Here is a 19,500-nt window from a genome sequence, read left to right as displayed (position 1 = left end):
GGGAGTCTTCTTTCTCCTCCCCATTCACTAGTGGGAATGACCAGTTTGGGTGGCATTCCAGGGCATTTTTTTAAATCAGAGGTAGGAAAATACCATTTACCATTTGCCTGGAACACACCATAAAAGCCAGCGTCAAACAGGAAGTGAACAGGAAGTGATGCGCGTACGTCTCTCTGACATTCGGACGATAATCATGTGACTGAAGAAAGTGACTCCATTTTGTTGAACTTGTTGCATGAAACAGTTTTTTTTTTTTTTTTGTTTTTTTTTAATCAAATTAAACCAAAAAGTCTCTGTTCCAAAGGAAATAAAGCTCAAGTTCACTTTTGACTCTGGGTCCTGATTGGTCACGAGGTGGATGAGGTCATAGGGTGTGTGACGACAGCATCATCATCATCTCCCTCTCTCCTCTTCTCTTCTCTTTCACTGTTATGGGTCTGACTCCCTCTCTCCTCTTCTCCTCTCCTACCCTCACTCTCCTTTCGGTCACTCTAATGGGGCTCTCTCTCTTCCTCTCTTCTCTCCTCCTATTCTCTCTCCTTTCACTCACTGTAATGGTGGTTTTCTCTTCCTCTACCTCTCTTCTCTCCTCCCCCCTCTCTCCTTTCACTCACTCTAATGGGTCTCTCTCTTCTCTCTCCCCATTCACTCACTGTAATGGGGCTCTCTCTTCTGTCTCCTCTCCTTTTTTCTCCCCTCTTTCACTCACTGTAATGGGGTTCTCTCTTCCTCCCTCTCTCCTCTTCTCTTCTCCCTTTCTCCTTTCACTCACTGTAATGGGGCTCTCTTCCTCTCTCTTCTGTCTCCTCTCCTCTTCTCCCCCCTCTCTTTCACTCACTGTAATGGGGTTCTCTCTCCACCCTCTCTCCTTTCACTCACTCTAATGGGTCTCTCTCTTTCTTCCTCTCTTCTCTCTCCCCATTCACTCACTGTAATGGGGTTCTCTCTTCCTCCCTCTCTCTTCTCTCCTATCACTCACTTATGAGGCTCTCTTCCTCTGTCTTCTGTCTCCTTTTCTCCCCCCTCTCTTTCACTCACTGTAATGGGGTTCTCTCTCCTCTCCTCCCTCTCTCCTTTCACTCACTCTAATGGGTCTCTCTCTCTCTTCTCTCTCCCCATTCACTCACTGTAATGGGGCTCTCTCTTCTGTCTCCTCTCCTTTTCTCTCCCCTTTTTCACTCACTGTAATGGGGTTCTCTCTTCCTCCCTCTCTCTTCTCTCCTTCCTCTCTCTTCTGTCTCCTCTCCTCTTCTCCCCCCTCTCTTTCACTCACTGTAATGGGGTTCTCTCTCCTCTCCTCCCTCTCTCCTTTCACTCACTGTAATGGGTTTAAAGTGGACGTAACGATTGAGTCCAGAGGAATTTCCTGTCGACACAAAAACTCGAGGCAGAACCGGGTCAAAAACCAAAAAAAAACCCTCAAGAAAAATAATGAAAAAAAGAGAAGATGAAATGAAAACCAGGTGCAAACGAAGTGGGAACGAGGCTCGGCTCAAGTCTCACGGCTCCGCGGCCGTGGGAATTATGCAAATCACTCAAGTTTTCACTCAAATTTGTCTGAAATGAGGCTTGAAACTGAGCCGTTTAGAAGGAATCTGAAACTAAACAGAAAAAGAAAACAAACCGAGTTACTCATTTATCTGTCACATCTGGACACACAAAAACATCACATTAATAAAACTATTATTCTAACTCTGAATGGACCACCTGATGACATCACCAGGTGGAACAGACTGCTGCACTGACTAAATGTGCAGGATTACTTAAACGTGTGATAATGTGATAAAATGTTCCACACATTCACAGGTTAAAGCCCCACTGCGGAACATTTCATTACACTATCATAGGTTTAAAGCCCCACTGTGGAACATTTCATCACACTATCATAGGTTTAAAGCCCCACTGTAAAACATTTCATCACACTATCATAGGTTTAAAGCCCCACTGTGGAACATTTCATTACACTATCATAGGTTTAAAGCCCCACTGTGGAACATTTCATCACACTATCATAGGTTTAAAGCCCCACTGCGGAACATTTCATCACACTATCATAGGTTTAAAGCCCCACTGTGGAACATTTCATCACACTATCATAGGTTTAAAGCCCCACTGTGGAACATTTCATCACACTATCATAGGTTTAAGGCCCTAGTGTGGGACATTTCCTCACATTAGAGCAGGGTTAAAGGGTGACATCCTGAATTCCTCTTGACTGAAGTGAATTATTGAAGTGTTTTATTTATTTAGAATAAAGAAAATATTTAGTTTCAGACATTTTGATTTAATAATGCCATTTAGTTATAAAAGCTCTTTTGGCGTGTGTTGTAAAGCACAGTCCAGAGAACAGTATCAAAACTACTTTTTACTATTTCAGTGCTTAATGCAACCCTACATTGTTTTACATGACAAGAGTTCATCAGAGGTGCAGTGGCAGAGTGGTTAGCCTTGTTGGGGTCATGTGCAGAAGGTGGAAAAGGACAAAAACAACCTTTTAAATTGAAAAAGCATCATTATGTTTTATGTAAAAAAAAAAAAAAAATCAGATAAAACTGGACAAGTCTGTATCAAATTTACTTAAAAAATCTGTCAAATTCATAAATAACAAAATAAAACATTTATAGTTTCTACACAACAAAAGCCAAACGAGACACAACAAGGAGAACAAGACATGATGGAGACCTGGGACTGTGATCACCGTCCCTCCTCCCCCTCACGCTCCCCTTTAGTCCTAAAGGTCCAGTTTAGCAGTTCTTTTTCTAAGGTGAATGGGTGGAGTTTAGGCGGTTAGTCCCACTTTATTATTAATATTTAAATGCATTTGTTTGTCCCCCTCCTGCTCTCTGTTTGTTTGTCCTGCTCCTCCACAGCCTCCTGTGACTGGTCCATCTGTCTCGTGGTCTCCTCTGATTGGTCAGTGGCCCTTCATCACTTCCTGTATCTGTCTGTTGAGCTCAGAGATGATTCTGTCTTCGTGAGTGTAAACTCCAGTCCTCAACAGTGTGTCTCTCTCCTCCAGGAGGCGGCTCAGGTGATCACTCAAATGGCCGTCACCAAAAGGGGCAAGGCCTGAGAGTGAGGGGGCGGGGCCTGGGAGCGAGGGGGCAGGGCCTGATAGTGAGGGGGCAGGGACTAATCTCTCATCTTTCAACCTGAAAAATACAAAAATGAGAGGATTTAAGGAGCTGTATGACGGTAATGCTAACAATAACTAGCATGCCAATAGTGCATCAGTGCACTTCCTGGTTCACAGCTGATAAAAAATGCTTTACAATCACCTGCTGATATAGTTCTTGTCTCTCTTCTCTCTCTTGACCTGTGACCTTTCTCCCCCAGCCCCGCCTGCCCTCTCCTCCACTCTCACCTGTTGATTTGGTTCTTTATCTCCTCCAGCTCCTCCCTCTCTTGACCTGTGACTTTTCGTTCCTCGGAGCTCAGATACTTGAGCCTCATAACCTCCAGCTCCTGTTGCTGCTTCTTCAGACGACACATGGCGTTCTCCTGCTCGCGCTGAAACACAGAAATGACACATTAAACACGTAAACAAACATGTAAAAAAAACACATATAGGCAAGGCAAGGTAAGTTTATTTGTATAGCACAATTCGTACACAAGGTAATTCAAAGTGCTTTTACAGAATAAGAAAGACAGTAAAATCACACAAATCAAAACATAAATAATCACCCAATCTGCAACTCTCTCACCCACTCGTTTGCACCCTTTAAAAACTCTCTCTCGCACTCTTTAAACACTGTCTTGCTCAGTTTAAGAACTTTCCAACTACTTTACAAAAAAACTTTCCTGTCACTTTACTTAGTAAAGTGGTTCTCAAATAGTGGGGCGCACCCCCCTGGGGGGGCGCATATGACTCCGCGTATTACACTGTAGTACTGTACGCAGCGCGCACACAGCAAAGAGCAGGAGAGAGCGAACAGATCGTGACACAGGGCAGTGAACAAGAAACACTTTTGCTAAAGAAACACTATGGAAAACATTTTAACAGGGATGAAAAGAAAGGCGGATATAGACGGAGGTAAAGTCACCCGAAAAATAAGACGAGGAAGTCTGATGAAGAGTATTTAGCACTTGGCTTCACCGTGACTCCGGTGGGACACGAGGACAGACCGGTGTCTGCTGTGGACAGTGGACAGTGTGAAGCCAAATAAGTTCAGACGCCTCATTACACCTCAGTCACGCTGATAAGACGCTGGAGTTTTTTCAGTGTAAACGTGCCAAATATTAACAACAATCATCCACTTTGTAAATGTCACTTAAAGCAGCGAGCACTGAGCATCATATAAGGTGGTGTACCAAACTGCTAAATTACTTGTTTTAATTTGATATTTATTTAATATTAATGTATTATTTTGATATTTATTTAATTTTAATTTATTCATTTGATGTTTACTTAATTTTATTTTTTTATTTGATATTTAATTAAATTTCATTATATAATTTCATTTCTTTTATTTTTTCAGGGGGGGGGGGGCGCGAAATTTTTTCTTCTTTATAGGGGGGGGCATGATAGAAAATAATTGAGAAGCACTGCTTTACTATGTCTAATAAAAGTCCATCAGTCCATGTTTCTTTTGTCATCATAAAATTACCATTAAAGGAGAAGAGTGCAGAATTAAAACCTTTCAGTCGTATGCACAGCTAAACAGAACTGTTTTGAGCGTGGATTTAAAAAATGTCAAAGTAGAGGCCTGTCTCACATCTTCAGGAAGACTGTTCCAAGTTTTAGCTGCATAAAACTTAAACGCTGATTCTCCATGTTTAGTCCTGACTCTGGGCACCAGCAGGAGGCCGGTCCCTGAAGTCCTCAGAGTGTGAGATGGTTCATATGGCACCAACATGTCGGAGATGTACTTTGGACCTAGACTTATACACAAGCAGAGCTGCTTTAAAGTCGATTCTTTGAGCCACAGGAGTCAGTGCAGAGACCTGAGCACAGGACTTATGTGCTCGTACTTCCTGGTTCTAGTCAGGACCTAAGCAGCAGTGTTCTGGATGTACTGCAGCTGTGTTAAGGCTCGTTTGGAGAGGCCAGTGAGCAGGACGTTACAGTAGTCTAACCTACTGGAGACAAATGCATGGATAAGTCTCTCTAAGTCTGGCTTTGACAGTTTACCTTTGATTTTTGCAATGTTTTTTAGGTGGTAAAAAGATGCAGATGTTATTGATTTGATGTGGCTGTTAAAGTTCAAGTCTGAGTCCATTATTACCCCTAGATTTCTAGCCTGATTTGAACTTTTGTTTCACTACTACAGTTGTGTCGGTCAGTCAGTGGCTCTCAAACTTTCCACACCACCAAAGATAACATTTGGCATTCTGAGTACAGCCAGATGTAAACCAGGTCTATAACAGGATTATTCCAGGTCTAATCTAGGACTAAACCAGGTCTAAAAGTGGACTGCATCATTCCCACTGTAGTTCTCACCAGAAACGTGGATAAAACTCTAAAATGAGACCCACAAACTGAAGCGCTCCAAGTCCCACCTGGACCACAGTTTGAGAAACACTGCACTCAGTTGTCAAGGCGTTTAAAAGGAACTGACTGTATCCTGCCCCCTACACCTTAAACGCAGTACTACACTCACCCTGTGTCCAGAGCCTGAACCTGCAGATAGAGACACATACAAGTACAAGGCCTCATGAGTATTAAAAGAGACCGACTTTGACTTCTATGGGGTATTAAGTGTAACACGTAACATATTTAGATCACCATGTTTCCTTTTTCTTGTTTTCAAAATGCTATATTCACCCCAAAACAGCAATATTAACATGTTTTATAAGTTTCAGTTTAATTTGATCTCTGTGCTAAGTCACTCCCTCTTCAGAGCATTATCACAACACAGTCAGCTTCATCCCACTAATGAAACTACTGCACATCACTTCAGGTTTGTCAAGTTGCTGTGTACAGTTTTGTATCATGTTTTTGTATATTTATGGGAAATAGCTGTGTGGGAGCATGAGTGATGTAGGATTGTGGGTTGAGTCTTATACAGGCTTTTACTGCTAACTATAAGGAGGGTTCAAATAGGGCCCAGGAGAGATCACTATATCACTCAAACATGCATGGATGACATCTAAAACCTCTTCAGGCATGTTTTTGATGAGGGAACAGTGTTAGAACATGAGATAAAGCTCCAAAAAGTCCATGTTGCAGACTCTCCCTATGGTCACTGCTGTATTCTGGGTACAGCGTGTTCCCATGTCCTCACTCTTCAGATTATAGTCCAGATTTATGGCTCTGTGGCGACAGGATTAGACAGTTTTACATGTTTTGGTTTCGCTCTTGGTTCGTTCTTGATTCACGAAGAGTCGACAGAAATACGACGTTTGAACATTTGTCACGTTTTCACTTCATCTCAACGTGATTTAAACATTTAAAGTGTTTTCTGAACACTGACTTTTCAACATAAAGCTCAGAGTTTATTTTTGAAAGGGCCTCAAAAGAAACAGATACATTAGTTTTACAGTCAAAAAGTTTGTTTTTTAATTTAAGAAGAAAATGATCCAATGAACAATGGGCAAACTATGAGGTCTACAAAGCCTAGTTCAGTCCTGGTTCAGACCAGGTTCAGTCCCTGATTTTGTGGGTTTTGTGGTTAGTGTCTTGCCCAAAGACACAAAGCAGCATAGGCAGGACTTGGACTTCTTTGTTTTTCGATAACAATAACCAGATAATCATTGCTCTGTACATCAGTACTGAGCTAAAATGTGTTGGTGGAGGCACAAATAGTGAATGGCGTAAAGTTAAACAGAGCAGAAATCTGATTTAAACCTGCGTTTCAAACATTAGAGTTTATTTATAATCCTCTCTGTCCTCAGCATCAGAGCCACAGTCGCCCCAGGGCAGACTGACAGAGGTGGGACTGTTACCTGTTTGAAGCGAGCCAGTTCTTTTAAAGCACGTCCCCACTGCTGTTTATAATGTAGTTTAGACTTAGTGATGGACTCCAGCTTCCTCTCCAGCTCCACCTTAAAACACACACAGACAACACTATCTGTAAATCCCAAGTCCCCAGTCTAATCCCGAGTTCAGTACTGGGTCCGGTCCTCGGTCAAGTTCAGTACCTTCTTGAGTAAGTGCAACTTGATCTCAGACTGCAGTCTGAACTCTGGTCTAAACTCTGGTCTAGTCCCTGGTCCAGTCCCCCGTCTGGTCCCCGGTCTAGTTCTTGACCTAGTCCCTGACCTAGTCCCTGACCTAGTCCCTGGTCTAGTCCCTGGTCTAGTCCCTGGTCTAGTCCCTGGTCTAGTCCCTGGTCTAGTCCCTGGTCTAGTCCCTGGTCCAGTCCCCCGTGAGGTCCCCGGTCTAGTCCCTGACCTAGTCCCTGACCTAGTCCCTGACCTAGTCCCTGACCTAGTCCCTGGTCTAGTCCCTGGTCTAGTCCCTGACCTAGTCCCTGACCTAGTCCCTGGTCTAGTCCCTGGTCCAGTCCCCCGTCTGGTCCCTGGTCCAGTCCCCCGTCTGGTCCCTGGTCCAGTCCCCCGTCTGGTCCCTGGTCCAGTCCCCCGTCTGGTCCCTGGTCCAGTCCCCCGTCTGGTCCCTGGTCTAGTCCCTGGTCTAGGTCCTGGTCCAGTCCCTGGTCCAGTCCAGTACCTTCTCGAGCATGAGCAGGTTGATCTCAGACTGCAGTCTAAACTCTGGTCTAAACTCTGGTCCAGTCCCCCATCTGGTCCCCGGTCTGATCCCCGGTCTGGTCCCCGGTCTGGTCCCCGGTCCAGTCCCCGGTCCAGTCCCCGGTCCAGTCCCCGGTCCAGTCCCCGGTCTAGTCCCTGGTCCACTACCTTCTCGAGCATGAGCAGGTTGATCTCAGACTGCAGTCTTAACTCTGGTCTCATGTTCTGTTGTTCTCTGTAGAGGAGGAACTCTTTCTCCAGACTCTTGTACTTTGCCTCTGCGTCTGAGATCTGAGAACATCACACAGACATTTTTGTATGATTAAATAAAACAAACGTCAAATCCAACTGGATACAGAAATCATCTACAAGAGACATGAAAAGTAAAGCTAATTTTGGCTGAAGAGTTGAAACTTGAAACTGGACAAAGTTTTGTACTTAAAATACTTTGTTTGCAGAGCACAATCCACACACACTTTACTTTGCCCGAGGCGAAAATACAAGAGCAACTCATGGCTGCGCAGTCACTCAGACAAATGGTTTAAAGTGTCTCCAAACCACAGACTGTATATAGCTCTGGACATGGCTAACCTGCTAGCCACTGCTTTCCAAACAGGAAGTGATCATGGGCATGATTCAGCTCCATTGACTCTGGCTCCAATTCACTTTCTCTGTAAAAACTGTGTCCCCTCTCTCTGTAACTGCTGCTGTCAGACTCATCATTTTGGTCTTAGATGTTCATATTAACCCACCCTACATGATCCTAATGTTTTATCTCACAATTTTGTCCTTGAATCAAGATATGACCATTAACAATAGACCAATCTTTCGCTGAGGTTGCTCTCACTAGTGTTAGCAGTAACACACATGTACCTGCTGCAGTAGTCTCTCCCTTTCCTCCTGCAGCAGGCGGCTCTTGTCTCTCTCTAGCGCCACGCGGTGGTCACAGTCGAGCTGCAGTCTGCGGCCACTCTCCTTCAGCTCGGTGAGGGTCAGAGAGTGTTCAGCACGTAGCTCCCTCTGCAGGCGCTCCGTCTGCACAGCAGGGGGCAGTAGAGAGGGGTTAGACTGTGAGGGTGGTCATGCTAATGGCTAACAGGTTAAACAGTAATATTTATGCTAACAGGTTTGACATACCTGACCTGTAGTTAGCCACATGCTAACATGAGTTCACATTTATTTAGAGGTGAGACATGTTAGCATAGATAAATGAATGAAACATGCTGTATATTTACAGAAGTTAGACTCAGACCTGTAGCTCGGCTTCTCCCAGACGTTTCTCTCTCGCCTCCAAATCTGACAGAGTTTTGTGAAGCTGCTCCTCCAGACACTGAAACTCCTCCTCCTGAACTCAAACACAAACAGACTACACATCAGAATATTACACACACTTCAGCTTTAATACGGAACAATTACATTTGATTTGACCTAAATCTTTTTGAATGTTTCAGACCTTCTTCTGCAGCAGAGCCTCTCTCTCCTGGTCCCTCCTCTTCCACTCCTCTGCAAGCGCCTGCATGTGGCTCTGCTCCTTCTGCTTCAACTACAACACAAAACACAGCGTTAGAACAGAGCTGGACTTTACTGAGCCTGACCCCAGTCTGGTCCCAGTCTGAATCTGAGGAGCTGACTCTCTCCTGCTGCAGTACCACATAAGCCCACGGGGGGGCGCTGTCACCTGGTGGTCAAACAGGTCTTCTTGTTCCTCCTTCCACATCTCCAGCTCCAAAGCTGCGCGGTACTCCAGGGTCTGTCTAGGCGGGACAAGAGACGGAGGGGGGCCAGAGGGAGGGACAGGAGGGGGAAGGACAGGGGGGGCAGCAGGGACAGAAGGGGGCGCTGTGGGGTGAGGGGGAGCAGGATCAGTCTGTGAACAAGAGTAAACACAGTTTTTATTTACCCCAGTCCTCACAGGTAATCTCTTTGTTTGGCGGATTTTTAGGCTCGGCCTGAGCTGTTCTCATGAGTGAACTCTGGCTCTGTCCTCCGCTTACACGAAATCTTTCCTGAAATCAGCAGGGTGAGTAGAGTCTGTGTGTGTCTGTGTGTGTCTGTAGTCTATGAGTGTGTCAGTTTAAAATCTTCAGCAGTAGTGTAGAGTGTACAGTACAGACTGTAGTCCTGCTACAGCTCAATATTCATGATTAATTGACATTATAAAATATAATTTTTGTTCTCACTGGAGTGGACTCTGTCACAGTGACCTCTGTGGCTCTGACCAAACCCAGGTCGTCCAGAGATGCCATGTAGCTCAGCTCAGCGGCGCTCTCTGTAGGCCTGTGGGGGAACAGCGGGTCAGATGTGTACTTTCTTATATCATACTAAATAAACGTGTCCAACGTGTCACCTGTCCACACGCAGGAAGGGCACCCTCTCCTGATGCGTCTGCCTCCAGCTCTGTTCCGCTGACGACAACCTCTGACCTTTGACCCGGGGTGACCTGAGCAGGTGAGACAGCTGCAGCGAGGCTCGGCCAATCAGCTCGTCCCGTGAGCTGAGGGGGCGGTGCCACAGCTCTACTACCAGCGGCACTCTGAGGTCACAGAGGGAAGGCAGTTATTAAGGTTGATGTGCGTATGAGGTTTTCACGTTGTTCTGAATCTGACTGGGTTTGGTGGGATAGTAACTGTGGTAAACATTTATCAAGACAGTTTGTGGAAAAAGTTAAGAAGAAAATTAGAAAAATACAGGAAGCATTTGAGAGTTGTAAAACATATTCCCTCTGCCTCTGTCTTTTGGATGGAGTTTTCTGTGTTGATGACAGATACAGTTTAGACTCAGGACACTAACACTTTAAACCTGCATTTAACTAAATAAAGCTGTTGTCATTTATTTTTTATTTCTCTAATCATGACTACTGTGTAATTTAGACACGTTTTAGTCCTTTGCTTACATTACGATTACTAGGTAACAGTTATGGAATTTCCTCTACGTATGTTACATCGGCTACTTTTTCCAAAATTGTAAACTTCACCAAAATAAAATAAAAGACTAAACTAAACCTGTTAGATGCACTTTAAATATTTCAATCAGCAGCTCAAGAACTAATATTATAATAAACAAATGCATTATAATAACTAACATTCAGGCCTTTTAGTGGAGCTGAAAAGATCTGGAATTTGACTCAGAATTACAGTTTGGGAGTTATTCACAATTAATAAAGCCTCATTTGTGTGTCCTTATCCTAAAAGTCCTGAATGTCCCCGTGGGGCGATCATCTTTTCATTCAGTAAAAGATTTGGGGGGGGTCAATATTTATGGTCGGGACTTTTTCTTTTCAGACGAGCCACACGTTTTGTTATTTTTCCGTTCTACGATTAAAATTTGAGCTGCAAAGGGTTGAATAAATAACTTCTATGACTCATCACAGATACAAACTGAATACTTAAGTGTTTCATTCTGCTGTTTATTTATTGCTGATCATGTTTTTATGTTATTATATTACACATTTAGAAGGGCTTTTAGAGACAGCTTTAGGGTTATTTTGTAAGTCGTAGAATCGTTCACGGTCTTCTGCCATTAAATCATAGCTCAGTTTTGTGTGTCAGACGCCCTCCCGGTATGTGTCAGATGCCCTCCCTGTGTCTCCATGGGGTCTTATTCTGAGTAAAACCTGTTGACCCTGTAGTTAGAGCTGTACAAATGTTCTGAAATGTGTCTGTGGCTCCCTCTGTTGGACACATGCTGCTACAACATTAATAAACAGAAGCCTCCTGTGATGAATCGCCTTGATGGATTACAATCTTAATAATAAAATGTCTTTAAAAGAGTCGTACGTGTTGAAGGAGAGGTGCAGCTGCTGAGGAAGAGCAGCAAAGTCAAACGCACAGAAGGACTGTGGTAACAGCGCCTCCGAGTGTCTGCTCAGGGTCACTACAGGGGTCATCACAGGTGCAGACGAGCCGAAGAAACTGTACTGGTATCTGCAACACACACAGACACAGACAGTGAACACACAGACTGGGGGAGTTTGGGTGAGTACCTGAGAGTAGCTGATATGGGGTGAGGTTTAGGGCGAGTTTCGGTGCGTACCTGAGAGTCGCTGATATGGGGTGGGGGAGGCGGAGGTTCCCAATGCTCCTCAGATCCAGAGAGAAGCAGAAGTGATGAGCCAACGGAGGGATGGACACTTTAGGAGCAGAGACTGAGAGTGATGACGTGTCTGAGTCTGCAGGGGGCGCTACAGAGACCAGAGGAAACACAGAGTCAGTGTAAACCTGCAGTGTTCTTAGTAAAAATGCCTTTTGCCTGTGTGAATGAGGGAGGTACAGAGTGACCGAAGTCTACGTTTACCTGAACACTGGGAAAACTGGACAAGCCCACTCCGATTTAAACTGATTTCTAAATGTATCTAAACCCAGAAACTATGACTGGGAAGTTGTGAATCAAATCTCAAAAGTCTCAATAACACATTTGTAGAGAGCGATACTCCGAATCCTGCTGCATGTAACAGCGCAGTTCGATTTAGATTAGGCGGAGACTGGGAGAGGCGTTCAACTGCACAAAGTCAGAAACAGCCAGAAAAGTATTAGACATGTGTTTGGACCTGCACTTTCCACCGGCCTCTACACCAAGCACATGTGGCTTTATTTTGTTTTGTATGTTAAAGTGAAATGAAACCAGAGCGTCAATGTGTTTATTTGTGCAGCAGAGAAAATTTGAGTAATGCAGTTCCTCATGTCTGAAAATCAAATGCTCAACATCAATGATGATGAGCTTTTCTATTTCCAAAAGTCGGTTATGTGTGAAGACTAAATGCCTCGTAGCCCCCATTTGCCCCTATTTAGATCTTTGACATTTGACCTGCTGTAGACTGGGACAAGAGTCTAACAGGTTTTGGGACAAAGGCAATTTGAGTTGTTTTGTTTAGCGCACTCGGAGTTCTCTGCACATGTAAACAAAGTGAGTCATGTGTGATCATACCTTTGTCCTGCGCCCTTTCTTGGTGCAGCTCGTCCATCACACCCTCGCCCTCGCTCTCAAACTCACAGAGAGGAGCCTCTCTGGGGATGGGAGACAGTACCGGAGACCTGGGACCCTGGTCTAGACCTGGGCCTGGATCAGGACCAGGATCGGGCTGGACTGAAGGACCAGAAGAGACCACAGGGACCAGAGGCACCAGGGGAGCCTCAGGAAGAGATGAGGGAGCGGCTTCGTTTGGCTCTGAAGTCTGAAAGAAGGGTCAGGTATTCCGTATTGATTATATTGTGCTTTACCATGAAATATCCACATCTTAAATTTGCAAAGTTAAATATACCCACACAAAAGGCAAATTGCACAGGAAAACTGCTTTTAACTGAAGAAGAGAAGTGTCTTGCCCCTTACGGTACCCATGTCATGAGATTGGTTCAACTAAGCCCCTCCTCTGACCCTTTCATATTGACATTGACATCACTGGGGGTGTTCTACAGGTATCTCTGTGGTGGAATGTTCAGCAGTTATTATGGAGACCCAACGCACACATTAGCAAAGCAAGCAAAAAAGTTTAAATATTTAGTTTAAGTATAATATAAATACAAAATGGAACAGCACATCTTCATGAGCCTGTGGTCATGTTTAGGAGAAAAGGTAAAAAATAAAAAATAAAAAAATAAAAAAACTAACTGAAAAACTGACTCACCTGTAGTTCAACTAAATCAGCAATTTCTGGTCAGACTGTGTTAAAATAAAGCTCAGATTAAAGTCTACCAAAGCTTCAGACAGGGCAGTGCCTCCAGTTAGCATCACACCCCCAGGGAATGTTGATAATGTCAGTTCCAAAGGACCAATAATAAGACAGTAACAAGTGCAAGGAAAGGTGTGTGAAATGTGACTCCTTGGCAGGTTTGATTTAGATCAGCAAACAGAACAGTCTAAAGCAGTTTTGTGTTCAGTGTTTTACCTGCACAGGTGCATCCTCCCTCCTCAGTGTCACGGCCACGCCCACAGTGGGAAGCTCCGCCCTCACGGCCGGTTGAGTTTGTTTTTTAGGAGGTTTTAGCACAAACGCTCCCTCCGCTGTGGCTGCTTTAGTTTCCAGATCAATAGAGGAGGAGCAGAGAGGAGCAAGAGGTACGTCTGCACTGCCCAAAGACAGACTGCCACAGCACAAGTGGATCTGAGGGAGACCACAGGTGAGTAGAGGTGAACACAGGCGAGTACAGGTAAGCACAGGTGGGTACAGGTGAACAAAGGTGAGTAAAGCACTGGTGGATCTAAGAGAATACAGGTAAGTAAAGCATTACTCATTCCTGTGTGTCTGCTTCCTCTTTTCAAACGCATTCTATGTTTTTCTAATTCTGACATGGTTTGGTGGGATAGTACCTGTGCTTGTCAATAGCTATTGTGTAATTTAGACACGTTTAGTCCTTGTTTACATTATGGTAGGTAACAGTTATGGTATTACCCATACACTGTATAAAGAAGTAGACTAAGTGAGTGTGACATCACCCACAGCATTCGGCTCCAAGTGAAGCTCGTTGAGGCTAGCAGTTATAGTGGCTAATCTGGACCCCAGTTCCATATTTGGAATTCTGACTGCAAGTATGATTGCAACCAAAGAAACAATCACAACCAAGGCTGTTGAAGCTTTCAATCAAGCCTGTTGCTAAAGAAGCAGAAATTACCTTGGAGAAAGAAGGCGCCTGATTTGGCTGTTATTAACATTCATATCTTGATTTCGGGCCAAAATAGTGAAATAAAAACCCCGGGATCATGTAGAGAGGGTTAATACCAACATTTTAAAACCAAAATGACGAGCCTGACAACAGCAGTTACAGAGAGAGGGGACATGATTTTTACATAGAAAGTGAGTCAGAAGCACGCCCATGCTCGCTTCCTATTTGGAACGCAGCAGATAGCGGGTTAGATATGTCCAGTGCTATATACAGTCTATGGAATCACATCTACATTTGTCATATTGACTGCCCATGTCCAACCAAGAAGTAAATTATAAACTTATAATTATAAACCAAAATTTAAAAAAAAAGAAAAAAATACCCAAGAATTTTGTAAACTCGTGAATATAATGATGTTAACTGCATTTTAGTGAAATGAGCAGTGAAGCCTGCTCCCTGTCCTGTTATTTGTCCTACTCTCACCTCTAGACTCTTCTCCTGGTGTAGGAACCTGTGCAGGAACTGTTTGCTGCTGCGGATGCGCACAGAGGCGCGCTCCGGCTCGAAGGTCGGCGTGAGGAGACTGTGGAAGGGTTCACTCGTGATGTCATTGCCCAGTAAAGTGTAGTAGAAGAAGAAGTCCGAGCCCTCAGCAGAGAGCTTCAGGTCACATGGGATCAGCTGAGGACAGAGGGATTATGGGAGATTATATAAACAGGAGAAAAATATCAAACAGTGATTTTTCAGAAGAATCGACAAAAAGACTGAAATCTGAACTGACAAATCAAAACAAGAATCACATTACAGAACAGGAGGAAGGCTGAGCTCTAACACAGTTCTGGTCTCTGATTGGCTGAACTCTCTCACATACACACACTCTCTTGTGTGTGATTGGATGAGCTCTGACCTGTTGCAGTTTGGTAGCGAAGGCTACAGTGACGGAGAGCACAAACATGTCTGAGCACAGATCCTCAGGTCCAATCTGATGGAACCCACGATCCGCAACAAGGACTGGCTGCAGTCTGTCAGGGAGGAGGTCCAGAGCAGGAGACGCTGAGGGGGACAAAAACATATTTATAACACAGATATAACAAAACTATACCACTGCAGTCTGCACTCACTAAACAGTCACACCCACCCCTGGTTCTGGAAGTAAATTTCTCATAAATTTTTCTCATAGAGTTTCTGAAAAATTATACATATAAAAGTTTGAAAGCTCAGGACACATCAGCTCTGTGGAACTAATGAGCACAACACCTATACTTTTGTTTAAAATCTGTTTCTGAAGCTTTATAAACCCCAACCATTTCACAGAATATGAAAGTGTTTTAAATGTGCTTTTTGGACTTAAAACCATGTTATGGGTATTAGTTAGTACATAACTGGTTAGCCTCTGCAATGTCATTGAACTCCAACGATTTAAATTTTCCCAAGAATCTATGGGAAAAATTAATGGGCAATTTACTTCCAAAACCAGAGCGGACTTTGAAGTGGGTGGGACTGTTAGGCTCCATTAGGATCTTGCCAAAAACAAGTACGAGAATAGAGAGGTACTAGGCAGATTAGATTATAAAGGCAGATAAAACCGTTCAGTTGCTCAAAAAGCTCCAGCACACTCCATCCCTTTGACTGATTAAGATTATGTCAGTGTTGCACATTCCACCTGTGAGTGACTGACCGGTCCTGGGAGGAGCCTGTTTGGCCCTGAACTTGTCCGGTGACACTGGATCTGGTTTGGAGTCGGTCTCGAGCTGCACAGACAGAAGCAGCGCAGGCTTCAGTTTGGTGTATTTACTGTTGAGAAGCGGGAACCAGCGAGGGTCCTGAGGATTGGGCAGAGGGCAAAGGTCAGAGAGCAAAGGTCAGAGGGCAAGAGGTCAGCCACATCAGCTGTCTCAGCATCAAGTTTAACTTGAGCTGAGACAGGTCAGAGCTCACAGGTGAAGTTTGGTGTGTAACTGTCAGATTACAGATGTGTTGACCTGGTTTATGGTTAATATCTGTGTAATTACTGGGCCTATCCACGTGAAACAAGTACAGTTCAGAGTAGAGAAAGTAGAGGGAGAATAGAGTGTTATACTAGCCTCAAGTAGCTGTTTAAACTATTGTGTTTAAATATGTTTCACATGTTTATATATTTACCCACTGCCGCTCACCTGTTTCCGCTCCTGCACTGATCTCAGGTCCAGCACAATGTACCCCACACTCTCTCTCTTTTTACTGACTGAGTCCACTGCAAAACACTGCAGTTTAATGGGAGTCCTCTGCAGTCTGGAACAACAGGTCAACAACAGGTCAACAACAGGTCAACAACAGGTCAACAACAGGTCAACAACAGGTCAACAACATGTCAACAACATGTCAACAACAGGACAACAACAGGACAACAACAAGCAAACAACAGGTCAACAACAGGTAAACAACAGGTCAATAGCAGGCAAACAACAGGTCGACAACAGGCAAATAACAGGCAAACAACGGGGAAACAATAGGCCAACAACAGGCAAACAACAGACAAACAATAGGCAGACAACGGGTCAACAACAGATAGACAACAGGAAAACAACGGGCAAACAACAGGTCAACAACAGACAAACAACAGGTAAACAAAAAGCAAACAGGTCAACAACAGGTAAACAACACATCAACAACAGGCATGCAACAACACACTTTGAGAGATAAGTAGTCCTGTCATGATAGCACATTCTGAAGTTCAATATATCACGGAAGTAAATATGGACGATAAACGACTGACACAAAAATCCAAGAGCAGATTTAAACACAAAAAAATGTCTATTTATTGCATTTTTGACAATATTGTAGATTTAGACAGCAGAATGAAACACTTAAGTCATTAGTTTGCATCTGTAATGAGTCAGACAAGTTATTCATTCAAACTTTTACAGCTTAAATCTGATCATATAGTCAAAAAATAACCAAATATTTCCCAGTTGAGTGGAGAAAAGGTAAGACGCTAAATATTGACCCTAAATATATATAGTTTCATCTTTCACATACTGAATGATCATAGTCAATACAGTGATTATTATGACAGGCCTAGGGACAAACACAAGACAGAAATGTACGAATTATGAGTTGAGTACTAACGTTTTACAGATAAATACAAAAAATACCAAATCTTCAGCTCCCGCACTCCTCCAAACAAAGAACAAGACCCGGGTAATGAAATGTCTGCACACTTTTTATTGTAAATAGTGTGATTTGGTCATATTTTAGTGGGAGGTGTGCGGTGGAATCTATTTATCCAAAAATGTATGCTGTGACACAAAGACAGTTGAAAACCCATGATGTAGTGCAGTCTGTACCTGTGTTGGTGCAGTGTGCGTCGGCTCAGTTCCCAGGCGAGCTCGGTGCTAAACTGCGGCTGCTCGCGGTGTTCCACTGGGTCTGTGCTCAGGGTCTCTCCATCGAAACTGGCCTGAACAATCAGACTGAGGCGGGAACTCTTCGGGAAGTGCCGACCTGCAGCACAGAGAGAAGGAAGAGGTTAAAATGTGTACAACAACAATATATTCCGCATTTAGGCAGAGAGTGCAGGGAGTGTTTACCTGGATCTGTCTAAAGATCTCAGATTTCACAAACAAGATGCCAAACACATTTACACATAATTTATTACCTCTTATTATATATTATTATTAAAAACATACTGGAGTTGTGTTTTGTTTCATTCACATATGTTTGAGTAACACTTCATTATTAGTCTGTCTACATCTCCAAAGCTCAAAATGCTCTGTTCCACCTTGTGATGTCATGAAGTGGTTAACAGTCCCTTTTACCTTTAGTTCACTAGAGATTGGTAACTTCAGGGCTGAAATGATCCAAATGATTCTAGTGAAGGTGTGTGGAGTTTAAAAACACAGTGGAGCACTTCCCGTATTACCACATGATGACATCACAAGGTGGAAGTGTTTTCTGTTTGAGTGAAGAACTCAGCCTAAATATGCATGGTTTTTGTGTTAAATATGTGCGAATGAAACAAAACACAACTCCAGGTCTGTTTGTGATGAGGAAACAACATTAGAACAGACATCGGAAAACAGTCTAATATAAGATCTTTAAACTAACATTGTTGAATTGTAAATTAATTTAACTAGAGGACTCAAGAGCTTCTGCTTCACTCTGGCTCCTGTCACATTCACCTGAGATTTTAAACAGTTTTGGCGTTTAATAAATAACGAAACATAAGCAATTTATCTGATTAAATCCTGATTCATAACCATAACGCAACAGACACAAATATATACATGGTTTAGCTTTAATCTAGCTCGGGAAACCGAGTTTACAGAGAACAGGCCATTTAAACCAGCACAGCATCCACCAGAATCTGAGTTATGCGCCAATATCGTTTCTGCAAACACGGAAAAGCAAAGCGAGACAATAATTGACTCATTTGAGCTCATTTCGGTGTTTATTTCACTCCTGTCTCTCTGTTTAAAGCACTCACCTTCTAAAATGCACACCACGATTAGCAGCTGCTCACTTTTCGATCCCATTCTTCATTTGTACACCTCCAAAAAAGCGCTTTTAAAGTTCGTATTTAAAGTCCTTATTTAACGTACTGTTTCCCTCCGGAGTTTGCGTGATGTCCCGGTGTAAAAGGCGCGTTTATCTCACTGCTTCTCTCTGTTTTGCTGTGGTTTGTTTGGGGGAAGCGCTGTGACCGTTGGCGCTGCCTGATCCGTAACTTTGGCGCCTCCCATTTTGTTTTAGACGCGGAATTGACGTAGAAAGAGGTGACCAGTGCAGCTCCTCTGGCGGCGGGAGGACAGTACTGCAGCTACGCTGAGAATTGAAAATGTGTTCAGATTAAAAGGCAAACAATTTTTAATTCAGCAAGATAGTGGCTGCATTTTCAAGAGTTTTCAGGAGTTAATTGAATAAATAAAAATAGAAATAAAAAAAATAAAAAATAATGTTTTTAATAAATATCTAGCCTGGGGTTCTTATTCTTGTTTAGCTCTGATTTATTCTAGAGCTGATCTGACCTGGCAAGTATTTTTAAACGTTTAAATCCAGATTTTATTTACACACATAAATATGATATGGGAGATACAATATTGTTTATTATTAGGATCCACTAATCTGAAAATTGGCAGTTTGAATTGGCAGCACAGTGGCTGAGTGGCAACACTCATGTCTCACAGCAAGAAGGTTTGGTTCAATCCCCGGGTCGCCCAGGCCTTTCTGTGTGGAGTTTTGCATGTTTCTCCCCGTGTCTGGATGGGTTTCCTCCAGGTACTCCGGTTTCCCCCAT

At 43.5% G+C, this 19,500-nt stretch overlaps 1 protein-coding gene across 2 annotated transcripts; it reads right to left on the bottom strand.

Annotated features, from left to right (window-relative positions):
• Positions 1–2,321: 2,321 nt before the first annotated feature.
• Positions 2,322–18,928, bottom strand: cep120 (centrosomal protein 120). 2 transcript variants are annotated; one of them, XM_033972060.2, is made up of 20 exons: positions 18,691–18,928; positions 17,552–17,708; positions 16,382–16,496; positions 15,904–16,048; positions 15,133–15,278; positions 14,709–14,906; positions 13,511–13,726; positions 12,553–12,799; positions 11,662–11,809; positions 11,406–11,552; positions 9,977–10,162; positions 9,810–9,906; positions 9,308–9,496; positions 9,083–9,172; positions 8,882–8,974; positions 8,503–8,664; positions 7,798–7,920; positions 6,886–6,984; positions 3,365–3,510; positions 2,322–3,152 (listed from the first exon to the last, which is right to left on the bottom strand). In XM_033972060.2, the coding sequence occupies exons 1-20, from the start codon at positions 18,737–18,739 to the stop codon at positions 2,915–2,917; spliced, it is 2,991 nt and encodes a 996-aa protein (XP_033827951.1). In that variant the 5' UTR covers positions 18,740–18,928; the 3' UTR covers positions 2,322–2,914. The 2 variants fall into 2 exon arrangements, with proteins under 2 accessions (XP_033827951.1, XP_055079926.1); XM_055223951.1 differs by having other exon boundaries at positions 2,779–3,152; positions 15,889–16,048; positions 18,691–18,830.
• Positions 18,929–19,500: the final 572 nt, after the last annotated feature.

Source organism: Periophthalmus magnuspinnatus, chromosome 9 (genome assembly GCF_009829125.3).
Source record: "Periophthalmus magnuspinnatus isolate fPerMag1 chromosome 9, fPerMag1.2.pri, whole genome shotgun sequence".
Classification (NCBI taxonomy): Eukaryota; Metazoa; Chordata; class Actinopteri; order Gobiiformes; family Gobiidae; genus Periophthalmus; species Periophthalmus magnuspinnatus.
This window is presented reverse-complemented; position numbering and strand designations above follow the sequence as displayed.